This window comes from Danio rerio, chromosome 12, assembly GCF_049306965.1.
Source record: "Danio rerio strain Tuebingen ecotype United States chromosome 12, GRCz12tu, whole genome shotgun sequence".
In the NCBI taxonomy this organism is placed as follows: domain Eukaryota; kingdom Metazoa; phylum Chordata; class Actinopteri; order Cypriniformes; family Danionidae; genus Danio; species Danio rerio.
The window spans coordinates 5915429-5935000 of record NC_133187.1 but is presented as its reverse complement, the minus strand read 5'-3'; the positions used below and the strand labels follow the sequence as shown (position 1 = coordinate 5935000).

The following is a 19572-nucleotide window of genomic DNA, read 5'->3' as shown; positions in this document are numbered from 1 at the left end:
TACTTGGCTTTGCTCAGAGTCTACAAAAACAGCACAGCAGCTCAGATACAGCTCTTTTACATTACTGCCACATGTGAATGGACAGTTCAAGTGGATGCTGCACACTGTCCTTACATTCCCTCTTTATAATTGTGAAGCGCTTTGGGTCTGTCCATACACAATATATGTGCTTCATCAATAAACCTTACATTACATAGTATAAATATTTAAAATAAAATCTTAAGTAAAAAATATTGTTTTGTTTTCATCTTTAGAAATAAGAAGTCAAATTTAAGAGTGATTCCTTAAAACAAGCTAAATTATCAGCTAAATTATCCTATTTTTGCTTTGAAATGTAGATATTTGGACTAAAAAACAAGACAAAAATTGGAAGTAAGATTTCTTTTTTGGGGTTATGTATCGTATAAATAATTTAACACAATGAATCTTTCTTACACCTCCAAACATCATTTTGTGTCCAAATGTTTTAAACTCTTGAAATGCACAGTTGCAAGCCTTAAAGGTTCAGGACACCCTGGAGAACTTTTTTTATGTATTAACAGATTAGTGTGTGTTGAGCATCAGTTAAGATGATGTTAGCATCTGTCAGCTTTAATTGTGGGAAAACTGGATCATTTTGAGCTTTTGTTTCCGGGTTTAAAAAGATTTTTGGGGCGGGATCAAAATCGGCGACGTAGCGCAGTACTGCAAGTGCAATAATGACACGTCGGTTTCTCATTATTATTCATAGCGGAGTTTTCTTATCCTATGAGAAGAGCCGGCTGCTTAATTATTCATGAGAGCACGACAGCACGTGCTTTCCGAAGGCAAGGCAGACGCAGACCAGTGCCAAGCTCAAGCTGTGAGACACGGACCCACAGCACACAGTAGCCGTTTATGAAGGCTCGTATGTGTTTGTTTCCATGATCCACGGGGTTTGTTGTATGTTTTTCCCCGCGATCCTTTCAGGGCCGATCATACAGCAAAGCTGTGTGTGTGACGCAAGCGTTTTTGTCGGGAGAGCAGTACGAGAATTGGAGAATGGTGGATGTTGTCTTGTATCAGGAGTTCATTCACATTCAGACACATCACCGTGCTGCTGTGTTTGCCTAAATCCTCCAGATTACCAGCAGGACTAATGGTTAAAATAGACAGGTCAGGAGACCTGCTGCACTGAGTCTGCATTTAGATCTATGATTCAGACCCGGGGATTGAGGGAGAATCCTCATTTATAGTGTTTATATGAACACGATTATCTTTATAATGATATAAATTGTGGTTGTCTGTATATGAAATGACGAATAACAAATGTAGCAGGTCATTAAATTACTGTTTATTTCTTTGCATTTTAACTTTGTAAACTATAAACTCAAGCGTCTCCTCACGGTTTGTCTCATTTTGTGAGCTAACTGTCAACAACAGTTGTTCGCTCATGTTCTCCCCTGCTGGCCACGCCTACTCCTGCCCTAAGCTCGCGGAGCTCCACGCCCATTAATCATGCATCTTTTGAAAAAATTCTGAAGTAGACTTTAACCGAAAGTGGGGGGTGTCGTGGCCCTTTAAAACACACGCAAATGATCAAATTTCACACTATTTTAGATAAACTTAGCAGTGGCTCCTGGTCAACTACGATTCTGATTCAGTACAGCAGATCTTGTGACGCGACTATTGCAGATGTGCACATTGTGATATCAACGCTGAAACAATATATTGTGCAGCTCTGCTTGCCATTATTTCATGTCTGATGCCAATACATCACTGTTAAAAACAATGGCTAGAGCACTGGTTGAGACCAAAGTACTTCTAATATCTGTTCAATAGCACTGTTGATAGATTTATATCACACTGTCAATAGATTAATGCTAATAAAACTATTTGAAATGACATTGTTTCTATTCATCAACAGTTGCCGTATTTGTAATGGGGAAAAAAGACTGCCTCCAGATTCAAACATTCTTCAAAACATCTTTTGTGTTCACCAGAAACTCATAAAGGTTTTGGCTATAATCCGAGAGAGTTAATAGCCAGTAAACGTTGATGCTTGGGTGAGTTTTCCTTGAAAATGAATGTTGATTATGTTTTTGGCACCTGCTGGATGATGTCCTGTGCTGTGCTGTATCGCGGGGCTTTGATGACGGTGTGAGGCTGTTCTGGAGAAACATCATGGACCTGCACGAAGAAGGTGTCGTCCTCTAAGCTGCCGAGCTCCTCCAGTGACTCCAGCGGGACGCTCGTCTTCTCACTGCAGTTCTGCTGAGGGCCAGCAGGAGGAGCAGAACACACACACACAATCACACAACAGAAACAGCTCAGTACTGCAGACATTCACACTGCGCTGATACAGTTTAGCAAATCTATCTTTTACATTTTATTTCAGCTTTTTTATTTAGTTGTTTCCAACTCATTTATTAACTTAACTAAATAACCATTATTGAAAATTGAATAAAATGAGAAATGCTGAATTAGAACTAGGTTTAGTTTATTTTTATTTCAGCTGTTTAGCATCTCTCCTTTGATTTAATATTCAGTAATGGTTATATAGTTGAACTAATAAATGTGCTAGAAACAACTAAATAACAAGAATTAAAAACTGCAGACATTAAAAACAAAGCTCAACACACCAAAAATGACTAAAACCTCTCAACTACAGTTCAAGTCAATCTTGCAGAAATGGAAACTGAAAATAATCACAGTTCATTGTAATTAAAATAATGCTGCTCCGGTCTCTGGGTAATTATAAAAACATATTGCTTCTGGATTATTTTCTCATATCTAAAACTTCCACACACAAGACAGGCTTTTTTGGAAATATTTGTAATTGATTTACAGCATTTCTGCTCAACATTGATTTATGACATGATCATCCAAGAAATAACATCATTGTTTTTATATTACATTATATATTGTGTATATAGATTTTGATATATTATTATTATTATTACCTAAATAAAGCTTTTATACTACAATTATTCTATGCTTTAACATTTAAAGCTTTTGGCTTCAAATGAAGGTTATTTTGAGTTTTCTATTGATTAAACAATCCTGGAAAAAAAAGTATCATCCCTAAAATATTATTATATATGAACTATACAAAAATATTACATATTAAATATGATCTAAATGCTCACCGAGCAGAGAATCAACAAATTACAATATGATTCGTGAGGAATGATGTGACTGAAGGCTGGAGTAATGATGCTAAAAACACTAAACTATATATTAAAGTAGAAAACAAACAATTAATTTAAACTGCGGGTAGGTAAATTGCAGGATTTTTGCACAACAGGAACGTTCCTTACATAAAAAGTAAGTAAGCAGAATCTGGGAAAGCTTTTGTTCTACCTGTTCTCTGGTTTTGAGGTATATTCTGCCCACATATCCGTCCTCAGGCTGCCAGCTGTGAATGAGCTTCAGCAGTCTCTCATCATTGGCTAGAGGACGCTGCTGAGGAGCCTTCTTCTCCTTCGACAGAGACACTCTCTCCTCCATCAGCATATACTTAAAAGAGGCAGTCGGAAACAGCTGGAGAAAGACAGAGATGTTTAATCTTTCTATCTTTATTTTAACAGCTTAAAACATTAACTACAAATCAATACTTAATAAAAAAAGGATAATTCACACACACACACACACACACACAAAACATAATTTGCGTCACATGACCCTTTTCGTTTTGAAAAAACAAAAGTTGTATCCAAGATGGCCGACTTCAAAATGGCCACTATGGTCCCCACCCATCTTGAAAAGTTTGACCCCTCACATATACTAATGTGCCACAAACAGGATGTTAATATCACCAACCATTCCCATTTTATTATGGTGTATCCATATAAATGGCCCACCCTGTAGTTTGTGAACTCTAAAATCTAATTAATTAACCCCAACACAAATCGAACTCAGCATTTTTACAGTGTCCGTTCAGGTGATTTATCAAAAGCCTGTATCCCTTGTGCTTTAGAATCTGCAACAAATTCAAAATGCATAACTTTACAATACAATACAATGCTCGCTTTCCTGCATCAGCAAAAAACAAGCTCTGGAGTTTTACAACTTAACAACCTTCCTTCATCTTCTGCCCTTGTCTCTGCAGCTGCACTTAAGCAAATGAGAGCGAGAATATTTCAGCATGTGTTTATGTGCTGAGGAATGATGAAAATGTGAACCAGACCAGTAAACACTGCTTGTTCCTAATGAATGACAATAATTCCCCAAAAAGAGGACACTTCGGCAACTGGGCGAACCTCCAGAGTTAATCTGAAACAGGATTTCAGGACTAAAAATCCCTTCTCCGAAATTGCAGTGATGAAAGCAGCACACACAGAGAGCAACACTGCTGAACAATGCAGTGAACGGTGTTCTGGTGTGTGCTGACTACTGTTATTAGTTACTGCTCAGGATACTGGAATTTCTAACTTTGATATGATCGCATTTTCTATACCACAGGGGAATATTGAAGTAAAATTCAATAAAAATGACATTTATGCATGTTTACCAGTGGTCAGTGTTAAAAACTGAAGCATGGCATTGTGGAAGAAACAGTTGACCCAAAATTTGAGTGTCTATTGTTGAACACAAAAGAAGATATTGTAAAGAATGCTGGTAGCTGGCACCTATTGACTGCCATTTTTCCTACTATGAATGCCATGGGTGCTAGTAATGAGCATTCTTCAAAATATCTTCTTTTGTGTTCAACAGAAACCTCATGAGAAAACCAAACGAGAGAGAGAGAGAGAGAGAGAGAGAGAGAGAGAAAGAGAGAGAGAGAGAGAGAGAGTTATGAGACCATTTTCATTTTTGGGTGAACTACTTGTTCTAAGTTGTTCAGATTTGAACTTGACCTGCCAAAACTTAACTTGCTCTGGATCAGTAAAATAGTAAATGAAGGATTTTTATGTAACAAAATTATGCAATTTAGCATTCAAATCAATTTCAGAAATCTAAATTTCTAATTTAAAGATAAAACATTATTAAAAACAAGTTTACGAATAGTTACTCAAATAAACAACAAAATTAATATACTCATAAACTCACATGACTCATTTTCCCAATTTGTTTGTTAATGATCAATGTTAATGACTGCTTTTAAAGACTGCTATTTTGAAGTTATTTGACATGTTTAGCCTATCTTTAGGCACTAAACCATAACAGAAAAAAAAAGTTAATTACGACTTTTAGCATTTGATCTGTATCAATTTGATATTGATATATCTTCCAATATTTCAGTATCAAAATATCATTACTTTCAGAGTAAAAAGCGGTCTAATTTGTCTAGCGTGGGCACTTACAGAGTCCAGGAGCTGTTTGGCTGTGGTGAATTCATCGACACAGATCACAGTGAAGGGTTCAGGTCCGGGGACTCCATGCACGGTCACCTTGTGCTGCTGCACAGATCGTCTCTCCTCGGTGCTGAACAGCTGACAGAACAAACACACACACACACACAGTTTACATTAGTCTTTTCACATTGCAAAACCTGACATGTAGCATTCTGTTCAACAAAAGAGACGCTGCTTAATCTTGTTTCAGAGCTATTGAACAATTCCCGACAGCTTAGCTAAACTCAATAAATCAGCTATAGAGGATTGTGTCTACAGCCAGGGTCTTCATGCACTTGCTGTATTTGAACTTGTCTTTCTTTTTTGTGGTGAAGATGATAACAGTGACAAGACAAGATGTGAGCAAAAAGTTTTTAAATGGGTTACGGCATAAAAATCTTTTGACATATAGCTGGTTCCACATAGTGGAAAATACGTCACAGCTGACTACAAGACCCAATGCTTCAAATCTGCATTGGTGATAGAAAAACTAAGCAGCATTCACGCGTACAAGTCACATATTAAAAACACTTCATTCAGAAATTATTTAAAAGAGGTACCAGTAGGTCAAATTACACTAAAGGATTAATAAGCAGGAATTTGAGTTCCTCCTCTGCATTCAGAACAGAAAACAGAATGAAAAACGTACATCCTACAAATAAAGCAGCGTACACATCTATAAACATTCTTTATCAAGGTCAAGTCTGAGTTTAAAAAGTATTTAAGAGACACTGAAATCCATAAAGTATATTATACGTTTAAGTGTGTATAGTTGATTTATTTGATTTTCACAATTTAATATCTTCAATTTAATTTGTCTTAAAACTCTAAAATTGTGTTTGGATTAAAATCACTTCAAAAGAGTTGACTGAACAACACAGTTAATGATAATAATAATAACAGCAACAATAAATGTTTTCAATGTGAGTTGAAAATATGTTTTACGTAGCGGATGCTCTTTTAGCTGCAACCCATCACTGGGAAACACCCATACACTACGGTCAATTCAGCTTACTCAAATCACCTATACTGCATGTCTTTGGACTGTGGGGGAAAGCGGAGCACCCCTGAGGAAACCCACGCCAACACGAGAGAACATGCAAACTCCACACAGAAATGCCAACTGACTTAGCCGAGGCTTGAACCAGCGACCTTCTTGCTGTGAGGCGGTCATGCCTACCACTGCGCCACCGTGACGCCCACCTTGGGGGTTTCTTAGATTTAAATGCCATCCTCTATATAAATGGAGAAATATGTGATGCAGCAAAAAATGTTTGTTTAGATATCGTGAAATCCATGATTTTCATTCATTCATTCGCTTTCCTTCAGCTTAGTCTCTATTTCAGAGGTCGCCACAGCAGAATGAATCGCCAACTATTCCAAAATATGTTTTACACAGTGGATGCCCTTCCAGCCACAACCCAGTACTTGGAAACACCCATACACACTCATTCACACACACTCATACACCACAGCCAGTTTAGTTTATTCAATTAACCCAGGGGTTCTCAAACTTTTCAGCCCGGGACCCCCAAAATAACACTGCCAATGACTCGCGACCCCCACTACTTTCGTAAGTGGTTATAATCATACAAACGTTGCACACAACACTCACAAAAACCAATCAGTCTATATAAACACAAGCATATTGACAACACAAAAAAAGTGCAACAGTCCCATATCATTTTTATTATGATTATTTTATATTAACCTCATCTAATTAGACTGGTGGGCACAATATTTAAGTTACATCCCAAGTCTTTTCTTGGTTTAATTTTGGAGACTGCCACTTACACATCATATTCCATGTTTAGTGTCCTGTATGTATTTTAAATGTAAGCGAGTGCTGTAACGGTGTCAGAAAGTTTAGCTAGTGCTGTAGAATCTGGTGCACTGACGCTATTGCTTTGTCATTGCTTTGTCATTAATCTAATGTAAAAACCCTAAGGGTTGCAATCAATGTAAAAAAAAAATAATAATAAAAAAAATAAAAAAAACAAAGGCTGATAGCTTTTTGTTTGGATACTGTATTTTTTTATGTAACTATTTTTTATCTTCTGTAGGTTATGGATTAGCAATGGTAATCATAAAACTTTATTCAAATTTTTGTAAATCACCAAGCGACCCCCTCTCATTGTCCCGCGACCCCCACTTTGAGAACCACTGAATTAATCTATAGAGCATGTCTTTGGACTGTGGACGAAACTGGAGGAGCACCCAGAGGAAACCCACACCAACATGGGGAAAACATACAAACTCCACACAGAAATGCCAAATGGCCCAGTCGGGACTCAAAGCAGTGACCTTCTTGCTGTGAGGCGACAGTGCTAACCACTGAGCCACCATGCCGCTTAAATCCTGGATTTTGCATAGAGACATATATTTACATATGACTAAATCTTTTGTAAATGTTAAAAATGTCATGACTCTTTAACAACTTTAACCAGGTTTGTCAGTTTCTGCCACAGTAGTTCAGATATCAATAAAAAGAATTGGATAGATTTTAACATTCTTTAGTCAATGAACTACTCGATTTTGGTTTCAGTATTTTTCCATTCCAGTGTGTAAATGGGCATGGCACTTCAGTATACAGCAGTATGTCTGCGCCTTTCTGATTTCCTGATTTTAATGAAAACCTTTAGATGACAGGGACTGTAGGAGAGGAATGCGGCACATTCCTGTGCTGGAAAAACATCGGAAATATTCAAACAATGTTTTCTCAAACATACTGTGGGCTCTCTGTGGGACTGTATGGCACGTATAGAGGACTCACTGATGTAAACAGCTTTATTTTAGCATGTAACACTAATATCTGTGTGAGAATCTGCCAGCGTCTCACCACAGACGCAGACGGTGGTCCTCCGGTCGGGCTCTCCTCCGTCCTGCGGCTGAACATGAACAGACTGGACACCTCCAGAGGCTCGTTGTGCAGGTTCCTCAGCTGCAGGTGCCGGTAGCCTGAAACCATCGACAGAAAACTAATCAGATATATTCAATTAAAAAACAAGACATTAGTGCATTCAGCTGACTAAAAGGACTAATTGTGTAATCTGAAGACCATAAATAGCAGAAGTGCTCATCCAACAAAATGATGAGAGGATATTAGAATTAACTATTGAAATATATATTTTTAATATAATATTAATATACCAGGATAACACAGTGGCTCAGTGGTTAGCACTGTCGGCTCTCAGCTGGTTTGAGTCCCGGCTGGATCAGATGGCATTCTGTGTTCTTGCATGTTTTCCCCGTGTTGGTGTGGGTTTCCTCTGGGTGCTCCGCTTTCCCCCACAGTCCGAATACATGCACTATAGGTGAATTGAATGAACTAAATTGGCTGTAGTGTATGAGTGTGTGTGAATGAGTGTGTATGGATGCTCCCTAGTAATAGGTTGCGGCTGGAGGGCATCCGCTGTGTAAAACATATGCTGGATAAGTGTGATGTGCCAACCCCTAATTAATAGAGACTGAGCTAAAGGAAAATTAATAAATGAATGAATATAAATATAATACATAATAAAATATTAAGTTCATTAATATTAAGTTATTAATAATATCAACATTAAATATTATAGTGACAATATTAATATATACACCCTGCTATGAAGTGAATACCTTGTGGGGGAAACCGGAGCAAAAACTACAAATAAATTCCACAATAAAAGTCATTAATGTCTGAAATAAATGCAGCCCCTGTTTGCAGAAAGTTTAGTAGTTACACGTCTTTCAGAAACAAACTCTTACCAACCCAACTTTAAATTAACCACTGTAAAATATGTAAGTGTCATTCTTCTAAAGCATTCCAAATAAATCTTGAAGCATGTCCACTTATAGCTGTTCTTGGGATATTTAGTAACTTAGAGATGTTTAATAAATATGAAAGACAAGCCATGTTATTTAGTATGGTAATTGCCAAAAGAGTGATTTTGAGAATGTGGAAAACTGAATCTGTACCTAACTTTGCTATGTGGGGTAGATATCTCGTAAACATGTTTGCTTTGGAGAAGTTGAGATATCAATAACGATAAATTGGAGATATTTGATAAAACATGGGGACAGATATTAGAACACCTTAATGCATTGGAAGAAATGCAAGCAGAACCAGTGACCTCTGTCGATAAGATAGTAGTTAAAGATTGAGTGTATAATTGATATGTATTGACATAGTAATTGATATTCACTATTCATAATCTATAATGTTTTTAATAATGCGCACAAACTATTATTTGACATAAACACTACAGTCAGGATAATGCATTTTCTGGTAATATAAGATCAGTTTTACTTTATAATTGCTTTTATTTTTAGCATTACCTGACCAGCTAAATTATATTTTGCGTTCATGTGCATTTGTCCCTCTGTGTTCTGTCATAAGTTAATGTTGTATGTCATTCGGCAGATCACCTATGCAGCATGCATTAGTTATGGGCCGAGCAGTAATGAATGAGTACCTGCTCTGAGTGTTTTGAGGGGAAGTATCCTCTGAGCGGTGACCTGAGAGCTGTTGTTCTCCACCACAGCGATGCGCAGGAACGCCAGGTCTTCAAAGTGCACGTGGAACTGGAAGTGTTCGTTCCACATGGGATTGAGTGTGTTGCGGTGTATGGGTTTAGTTCGGAAATGACAGCTGTCCGCCGGCATTCCCAACACCTCCACTTCGACACACGGACTGCCGTTTGAGTTTCCTGGACACACGTTCTGCCCCGACACAATCTGTGTACGCATCAAATCATTACTAAGTATGACGATGACTATTTATCTATATAGCAAATGCCATGTTGACCAATAGTCTTAAAACTGCAACCATGAATGACAAGAATAAAGCAAAAACTAATTAAAATAGAAAAAATAAAGAAATAAAATAGCTTCTGAATGATACAACCAGCAACATACAAAAGTAAATTCTTCAGGTATTTAATGCTTTAACACAAATGTTTAGTGTCAGTCTAATAGACATGGGTAAATCACTGTAAAAACTGCGATCAGCAACAGAAAAAGCACAATCCTACATTTTAACCACTGTCATTACATCTGCAACCATTGTAATGAATTCAGAACAGACAGGACATACTCCTATTTTAACATAAGTATTAGAATTAAAAATCAATTAAGTAAACAAAGACCTTTGATAACACTCTTCCATCTAAAGTCACACTTTAAGTAGAGTTTTGATTTTGTCTTGAGTGCTTCTAGTGTAGTCACATTATTGTACTTTATCGACATGTACACATCTTCGTCACACCGTTACCCAGCGCCTTCAAGATTTCAACAACTAAATGACAGATTTTTTGATTGTGTTTGTGGAAATTTGCAGCATTTCTTTTATTGTTTTGCAAAACTGTACATATCTTACTTAATTTCTAATTCGTTGACCTTGAGGGCCATTGATCTCTGTAATTTATATAAAGGAAACAATGAAAAAAAACTGAGAAAAACAAGAATTTACCCCTAAAGCCTGCTGTATCCTATTTGAAAATGAAAGCAATTGCTTTTTGCTTGATGTTGCGTTAAATTCACTGATCGCAGAGTGATCCGGCAGGGTCTGATTAATGTCATGTAGGATTTTGGTGCATTTTGAAACAGGACATAAATGGCAGCAAGCAACAGTTTGATGGAAAACAAAAGAGCACTTTGAGGAAGAATTTATATTCGCCGTTATCCTTTTGCAATTACAGCATGACAAATAATTAAAGGGATACTTCACCCCAAAATGAATATTTATTCATTCTGTAGTGGTTTTGAACCTTTTTGAGATTCTTCTGATGAACAAAAAAAGAAGATATTTTGATGAAAATTATCTCAAAAATATCTAGAAATTTGCGAGCAATTTTCAATGGTTACAGGTTTCCAGCTTTCTTCAAAATATGTTCTGCTGTGTTCAGCTGAAAGAAAGAAACTCAAACAGGTTTTGGACAAGTAAAGGGTGAGTAAAATATGATATTATTTTCATTTTTGAGTAAAATATCCCTTTACTGCAGCTGTCATATGGTATGATAATACGAGATTAACTGTATGCATATATGATCAATTGTGTAAATAATTAGGACACTGGTGTTCATGTAAACAATAACCAATGTTGGATTTTGTAGAGTGGCAAAAATATATCAACAGCAATCACAGGTGTCTCATACACCCCCTCCTCCCCCATCCTTTCACCTGGGGTTGCACTACGCCGCTGTTTGTGTGTATTCTTACAGTGAGTGTGTATAGCGTTGGGGTCATGTTCTCCAGGTCTCGGTCCAGAGGGTAAAAGTGCTGATAGAGAGGACAGCTTCTGTCCCACAGGACTGGAGGCTTCAGCACAAAACCACAGTGACCATTAGCCTCGAATAGAGCCGCGTTCAGCTGCATCGGCAGATCTAGAGGAGAACATATCAAACAAATACCCTTACTTTTAAAGCGCATCACTGAATTAAATTTATAGACAGGTGAACATCAACTGGGAAAGACACTATATAACTTTAAATGACCAGAAGAATAACAAATATCTATATATATATTATATATATATCTATATATATATTCCTTAAGATTTTTATTGATGACCAAACTTTTATTTTAATGCATATATATTTTATAAAACTGATTTGTTTAAATGCACCAAATATTATTGACTATATTTATTAAGAAATGGATAAAAATATTAACCTAGTTATGTCTTTAAACTGGAATCTCAATACTAGTATCTTGCAAAATATCTAGTTAAATAGTATGTGCTGTCATCATGCCAAAGACAAAAGAAACCAGTTATTAGACGAGTTATTAAAACTATTATGATTAGAAATGTGCTGAAAAATGTTTTCTTTCCGTTAGACTGAAATTGGGGGAAATATGCAAGCTGAGCTCTTTACCATCAGTCTGGTAGTTGAGGGCCACCAGCTGGACTCCGTGCAGCCAGAAGATGAGCGGATTGGGGTTGGCAGAGTCAATGCGTGTGGCCGCTGGGTACGTGCGCAGCAGCTGGCAGCTGGTGTGCTGGATCAGCTTCTGCGAGTAGCGGCGACACAAGCGCTTCGCTGCATTCTCGTTCACAGAGGAGATGTGGTAGCATTTGGGCGTGCGGATGATGGAGCTCAGAGAGGTGCTCGGGCTCAGACACAATTGATCCTCCGAGTTCATGCGAATGCCCTCAAGACTGGCTGCAGAAACAAAACAAGAAAAGTTTTGAGTTTTTGAGCCGAATATCACAACAGCTGCCAGAAGTGTTGAAATGTGACACTAAAAACTGGGACATCATTAAATTAATGTCATGTGAAGTGGAGTCGCAGCTTCAATTTTACAAAAAGACAAAAACTAAATCAGTTTACATTCAATTTAGATCACTGATGCTTTCTCACTGACAGCACTAGAGCAAGCTGGAGGCTGTTTTATTATTGTACCTCAACTTTTGGGACTATATATTTTATATTACAATAATATTTATAATTTTGCTTTTACCTAATGTTTTACTACTACTAATACTAATATTATTATCATCATCATTATTATTATTTTTATTACTATTATTATCATTATCATTATTATTATTATTATTATTATTACTATTATTATCATCATTATTATTATTTTTATTACTATTATTATCATTATTATTATTATCATTATTATTATTATTATTATTACTATTATTATCATCATTATTATTATTTTTTTTATCACTATTATTATCACTATTTTTATTATTATTATTTTTTATTACTATTATTATTATCATCATCATCATCATCATCATCATTATTATTATTATTATTATTATTATTACTATTATTATTATTATTATATTACACATTAAATTTTGTTTCCCAAGTGATTTTTAACTAAGCAAGTTTTAATGTTTTTAAAATATTAGTAAGGTCAAAATTATTAGCCCTCTTCCAGATTTGTTTTATTATAGGCTACAGAACAAACCACTGTTGTCCAACAATTTGCCTAATTAACATACCTTGTATAGTTAATCTAATTACCTTAGTTAACCCTTTAAATTCCACTTCAAGTTGAATACTAATATCTTAAAAAAATTATGCAAGGCAAAAGACTAGCATGTTTAAACAAGAGATGACAATAATCTTCTCTATTAAACAACACTGGGGAAATATGTTTTAAATAAGTAAAATTTCCCAGAAGACTAACATATTTTGTCTTTAACTGTATGATGACAAATATTACAAATTTGTTTTCATCACCCCCAAAACTGTTGTCAGAATTTTTTTCCCCAAATAATGCAACCTGTAACATCAAAACACTGACCCAAAACCTTTTATAACACGTTATTTATTCATTCATTCATTTTCTTTTCAGCTTAGTCCCTTTATTAATTAGGGGTCGCCACAGCGGAATGAACCACCAACTTATCCAGCATATGTTTTGCACAGTAGATGTGCAATATATATTACTTATATACTTCCAGCTATATTTTATTCCAGAATGTATGAATAAAAAGGCTTTTTGTTAAACGTGCAGCTTGTGAACGACTGTAAAGTCAAATGATTTCAATATTTTACAATTTCCATAACATATATTACTTCCAGCTGCAACCCAACACTGGGAAATAATATATGTTATGGAAATTGTAAAATATTGAAATCATTTGACTTTACAGTCGTTCACAAGCTGCACGTTTAACAAAAAGCCTTTTTATTCATACATTCATTTTCTTTTCGGCTTAGTCCCTTAATTAATCTGGGGTCGCCACAGCGGTATGAACCGCCAATTTATCCAGCATGTTTTACGCGGCGGATGCCCTTTCAGCCGCAACGCACGACTGGGAAACATCCACACACTCATACACTAAAGAGCCTTTTTAATTAAAGCCAAATTAATTATTATTAAAAATTATTATTTTTGTTTGTTTTTTCACACTACCTGGCAAATAATTTGGTACAAAAATAAACTGTCCAAAAGAATCACAATGAATACAGGCCTGAATCCAAACACATTGACCAGTTACTCCAGAAATCCACCAACAAATCTAGCATTGCTATGGAAAGAGATGAGAGCAAGTTAAATAAAACGGGTTTGAACTATAAATGAAATAAAAATAAACTGATCAAAAGGGCAGATACGCTTCTGCTGGATTGGAAGGAAGTTCACATCCATTAAGGCTTTCAGAGCATAGAGCCACTTGCCCTCCAAAAGTGCTGCTTCTTAAAAAGCACATGCTTGTTTTCTCAGACAGCCAGCCACTGGAAATATTCTGTAGAAAGGCATTTTTATGTGCTTTCGAGGGACTTCAAAATAATGGAAAACTTGAGAGCTCTTTCCCCATGGGTGCTCTAAGTGGGTGTTCTGCTTCCTGCGTGCCCTGTGCAAAAAAAAAAAAATAAAAAAACCCAGGCGAACGTACCTTTCCCTGGAGCTCGGACCAGCGTCACAGGCTCCCCGGGGCTCCCGCGAGCAGGAGCGCTGCCAAAGATGGATTTCCGGCTCTTTCTGTCTTTCCCCCTTCCAGAGCCTGATGGAGAGAGGGTGGAGAGGCCTAGTTCCCACGCACACAAACACAAACAAACACATATGTAAGGTCACGGCTGCCGGGTAAACGCTCCTCCAGAACTCTGCTTGTTTGTTCAAGACTCGCCTCTGGGACTGTTACAGTTTCCAGCAAAACCCAACACCTGAATCTCATTTAACGGCCCTTTTCCACTAATTCAGCAAATTCTACAATGACACGCAGCATAAATATACAGTCAGAATTATTAGAAATTAAATTTATTTAATTAAATATTTCCCAAACTATGCAAGGAATTTTTCACAGTATTTCCTATAATAGTTTTTCTTCTGGAGAAAATCTGATTTGTTGTATTTCAGCTAGATTAAAAGCAGTTTTAAATTTTTCAAATATAATTTTAAGGGTATTATTATAAGCAATATTTATTTTTCAATTGTCTACAGAACAAATCATTGTTATACGATGGCTTGCCTAATTAATCTAACTTGACTAGTTAACCTAGTTAAGTCTTTAAATGTTACTAAGCTGAATACTAGGATCTTAAAAAATATCTAGTCAAATATTATTTACTGTCATCATAGCAAAGATAAAAGAAATCAGTGATTAGAGATGAGTTATTAAAACTATGATGTTTAGAAATGTGTTGAAAAAAAAAAACAATCTTTCTTTTGAACAGAAATTCTAGTCATTGGTGGTGTTATTACTAATATTATTGTTGTTGTCAATTTGTACTGTCATTATTACTATCATTACAATACTATTATTATTATTATTGACATTTTTTACTGTCATTATATTACTATCATTGTTGTCATTCTCTACCACTGAATGGTTTTGTTATTTTTTTTTTCTATTCATACTATTCACTTAAGTTTTTAATATTTAATGACTTGTATAAGTTATTTATTATATTATTATATTATAATTTAATATATCAATATTAGATTATATTATATCATAAGTATAATATAATATTGAATAATATACTTTCTACTGTTATGCATGTTGTATGATATACATATATATAAACTATATAATATATATATATATATATATATATATATATATATATATAAACTATATATATATGCATTTGAAAACTATATATATATATATATATATATATATATATATATATATATATATATATATATATATATATATATATACATATATACATTTCACATTTTAGAAACGTTTAGAATATGCTTTTATTAATTTCTCAGTCAATATAGGCAATGTATTTTGGTGCATTTAAACAAAACAGATTTTTTAAACAGATATATTTATTAAAATAATATTTTAGTCACCAAAAATATTTAGAAATTGAAAGAGAATACAATTAAATTCAAGCAAAATATAGAAAAAATGAAATGTTACCAATCATCAATCTTAACTATAGTTTAAACTTGTAGACACTTAAAATAAAGCTACTTTATATCTGTAAACATAGCCTAGTAGGTGTGTGCAAAATAGACCAAGTACTCCATAATTTGCTGACTGTTTTAATCCTGACATGGATTAATAAATATGAAACAAGTGCTTCACACAGGTGAGTGGGCTTGTCAAACCACCTGTAAAGGCACTCTATAAACACTCCCCCCTTACTCTAGCACCTAATTCTCTAAGCATTAACAGTTCCTGTGAAATTATCACTTCTTGTGTGTATTGCCACTTCTGGTTGAATCGCTGAATGTGTCAGCTAAAGGACTAAATATAAATAACTTTATTTTCGTTTTCAACTAAAGTAAAAAAAAAGGATTAATACTGTAATAAATATATTTGCTCATTAACATGAACTAATACAAATGTAGTGTATTGTGTTACAAAATCATATGAATGAATCACTTGATGTCTTTGTGGTGGAAACTGAAGCACTCAGAGAAAACCTGGGGAGAACATGCAAAATATCCACACAGAAATGCCAACTGGCCCCATGGGGTTCAAACTGCTGTGAGGCAACAATGCTAACCACTGAGCTTATGATAAATATAAAAATATAAATAAAAAAGCTAAATAACATACTTCATAATGTTAGCTGATAAATTAAAACAACAATTGCGAAAAAAAAACAGCTTATTATCGAACAATCCTAGATGAAACTTATTAGCATGTTTACTTCAGGATAGCTTTTGAAGATCAATAAGGTTTCACTTGTGTACTACAACTAGTAGTAGCTTATTTACCTACTTAAACTAGTAGTAACTTATTTTATTACTACAACTTGTAGTAGTTTATTTTATTACTATAACTAGTAGTAGCTTATTTTATTTAGTGGATAGAAATGTTTTCTGTAACTTAACCAGTTCACTAATCGCTAACTGCACATCACCATTTCAGTCAATAATTTCAGTCAATTTTCCAAAATAATTTCAACCAAATGTTGTTGTGCATCACTAATATTATGCATGTCCCAGAGACATTCCTCACGTTCTTCACTGTGACTTTATAATAATATGACGAGATGTACACCTGGAAATTTGATAGCCTGGCAGTAGATGACCAGATCTGACAGCTCTTGAGCAATCTGTCTACTCTCCTTCTCGTTCTGGGGCAGGTAAAACTCCTCTCCCAGCTCCATGTCAAACATCTGCAAGAGAACATATGCACAAACATCACAGATCAAATCTAGATTCAGGCACTAGAGAGCCTCATCAATACTGATGTACACTGACCTTTCCTTTGCTTCCAGCTTTTTTAAACCGCTTTGGCATCTCATCGTTGGACTCGTACTGAAGTTTCTCCGTAGATGACTTGCCTTCAGGTTTGTCATCCAGAATATTGTCTGCAGAAAAAGATGCTAAACATTCATCTTGGGATTTGTTAGATGTCAGCCAAAAGAAAAAGGAACAAGGGAACATGAAAACAATTCCATTTCAATCTAAAATAAAAACTTAGCCAAGCACTAAACAGATGAAGCAGTTATTTTTGGAGACAAAATAAAGCCAAAAATACTGTGTGACCTCAATTGTGCAGTCTTAGTAAATGGATAGCTCAACAAAATGCAAATTCTGTCATAACTTACTCACCCTTGCATAGTTTGAAAAGCTGCATTACTTTTATCGACACAAATCTAACTGAATTAAACGGAAATGAATGACAAGTTCTTATAAATATGTAGACACAATTTTTTAACAACATAAGTTGAGTAAATGATGACAAAATTATGCATATTTGGGTGAAACTTCACATGAAAATAGACATCAACATAGTTTTTCTACTTTGTTGTGTATTTTCAAGTGAAATTGCATATCAGTAGGGACGCACGCTATATTAGTGACCATATCATTGTTGGCCGATAAATGCTATATTTAAGATTATCCTTATCAGTCCGATGTCAAAAGGCCGATATATTTAAGCCGATAAATTATGTAATTGTACAGAACTGCCTGCCTCGCGCATGCGTGGGCAGAACTTATACAGATTTGTCCAGTGCACTATAATAGAGCTCTCCTCACATTGTTTATTCCTACAAAGTAATCAGTAAGTAACCATATTCCTTATCTTTGCTCAAGTGTATCAAAATCGGACTCAGCTTCGAGTGCACGCACGTGTTACACAGCGGCTGGAGTTAAAGCTCCGTTTATCATAAACTTTTCATCTGTAATGTTTCACGCAATTTACAGCAAGAAAAACATACAGTAGAAGCGTTGTCTGATTGACAAGCAGCAGCCACATGTGTTCAAAAGAACCTAAAACACCAAATATGAATTTATGCCGCATTTTCTAAAGTAAATCATACTATCTGTATTTAGCTTTTTGCTTGTAAGGTGGCTCTGAACTGTCAAAAACATCCCTCCAAACGTTTTTTGTACATTACATATTTATACATATGTACATTACTGTAGCTTTATTCGTGAACATTTGAGATGGTTTCAGTTCTTAACTCTTTCATTTTCATTTTATTTAAAACAAGTTTATTTAAAATATAAAATATATTTATTTTTGGCATGCTGATTTACGTGAAATTGTGACTATAGGTCTATATAATCACCTTGCAATTCTTAAATGACTGCTTTTTTGCTTTGAGTAGGCTGTTCAGTTCATTAGATCAGTTCTGATCAGTTCTGGCTGATAGCCGTGATATATTTAAGTAATATCATACAGCCTCTTTACCCTTTGTGTATTACTCCGCCCATATACAGCCAGCAATAAGCAGACACTACAGATCCGAAGTTTAAAAGATGCTCGCTCAGCTGTTTAACTGTCAGCTTATGATTTTAATCCAATGCGGAAGAAAGTAGTTCCTCATACAAAAGGGTTTTTGAGACTCTCCATGTTTGATTTTGTTTTTATATACACAATTTCGACGTCAAACTGTTGTATAAACACAATATCACACTCATAGCAGTGCGATATGGCTGTATATGAGCACTAAGGCACTCGGCCGCAACGCACGCCTCCCATTAGTGCTGATATACAGCCATATCGCACTGCTACGAGTGTGATATTGCTCATATATATATATATATATATATATATATATATATATATATATATATATATATATATATATAGATAGACAGACAGACAGACAGACAGACAGACAGACAGACAGACAGACAGACAGACAGACAGACAGATAGATAGATAGATAGATAGATAGATAGATAGATAGATAGATAGATAGATAGATAGATGATATTGATATAGATATAGATATAGATAGATATATTGGTTATCAGCTTCCAATTCTGAAGAGTTATTGGTTATCGATATCCATTACGTTGCATCCCTACATATCAGACAAGAAAACTGAACAAGTGTCTCAAGTACGAGCACACTTGTTTTTGATAATGATGAGAATTTGGATTTCATAGTAACTTTTTGACT

General features: G+C 35.2%; 1 protein-coding gene across 51 annotated transcripts in view; it reads right to left on the bottom strand.

Moving 5' to 3' along the window:
* The window catches only part of plce1 (phospholipase C, epsilon 1), a 159939-nt gene that overhangs the window by 7579 nt on the left and 132788 nt on the right, over positions 1-19572 (bottom strand). For 26 of the 51 annotated variants that reach the window (XR_012387656.1, XR_012387665.1, XR_012387660.1 and 23 more), the window contains 11 exon segments: positions 17415-17524; positions 17212-17329; positions 14638-14769; positions 12146-12433; positions 11490-11653; positions 9746-10007; positions 8134-8252; positions 5265-5393; positions 3322-3501; positions 2068-2232; positions 1-20 (listed from right to left, as the gene is read on the bottom strand). The exon segment at positions 1-20 is cut by the window's left edge and continues 193 nt beyond it. Coding sequence is in view for 35 of the 51 variants with exons in the window: in XM_021480151.2 (XP_021335826.1) it covers positions 1-20; positions 2068-2232; positions 3322-3501; positions 5265-5393; positions 8134-8252; positions 9746-10007; positions 11490-11653; positions 12146-12433; positions 14638-14769; positions 17212-17329; positions 17415-17524 (1687 nt within the window). In the remaining 16 variants the exon portion in view is untranslated. 51 annotated transcript variants of the gene reach the window in all.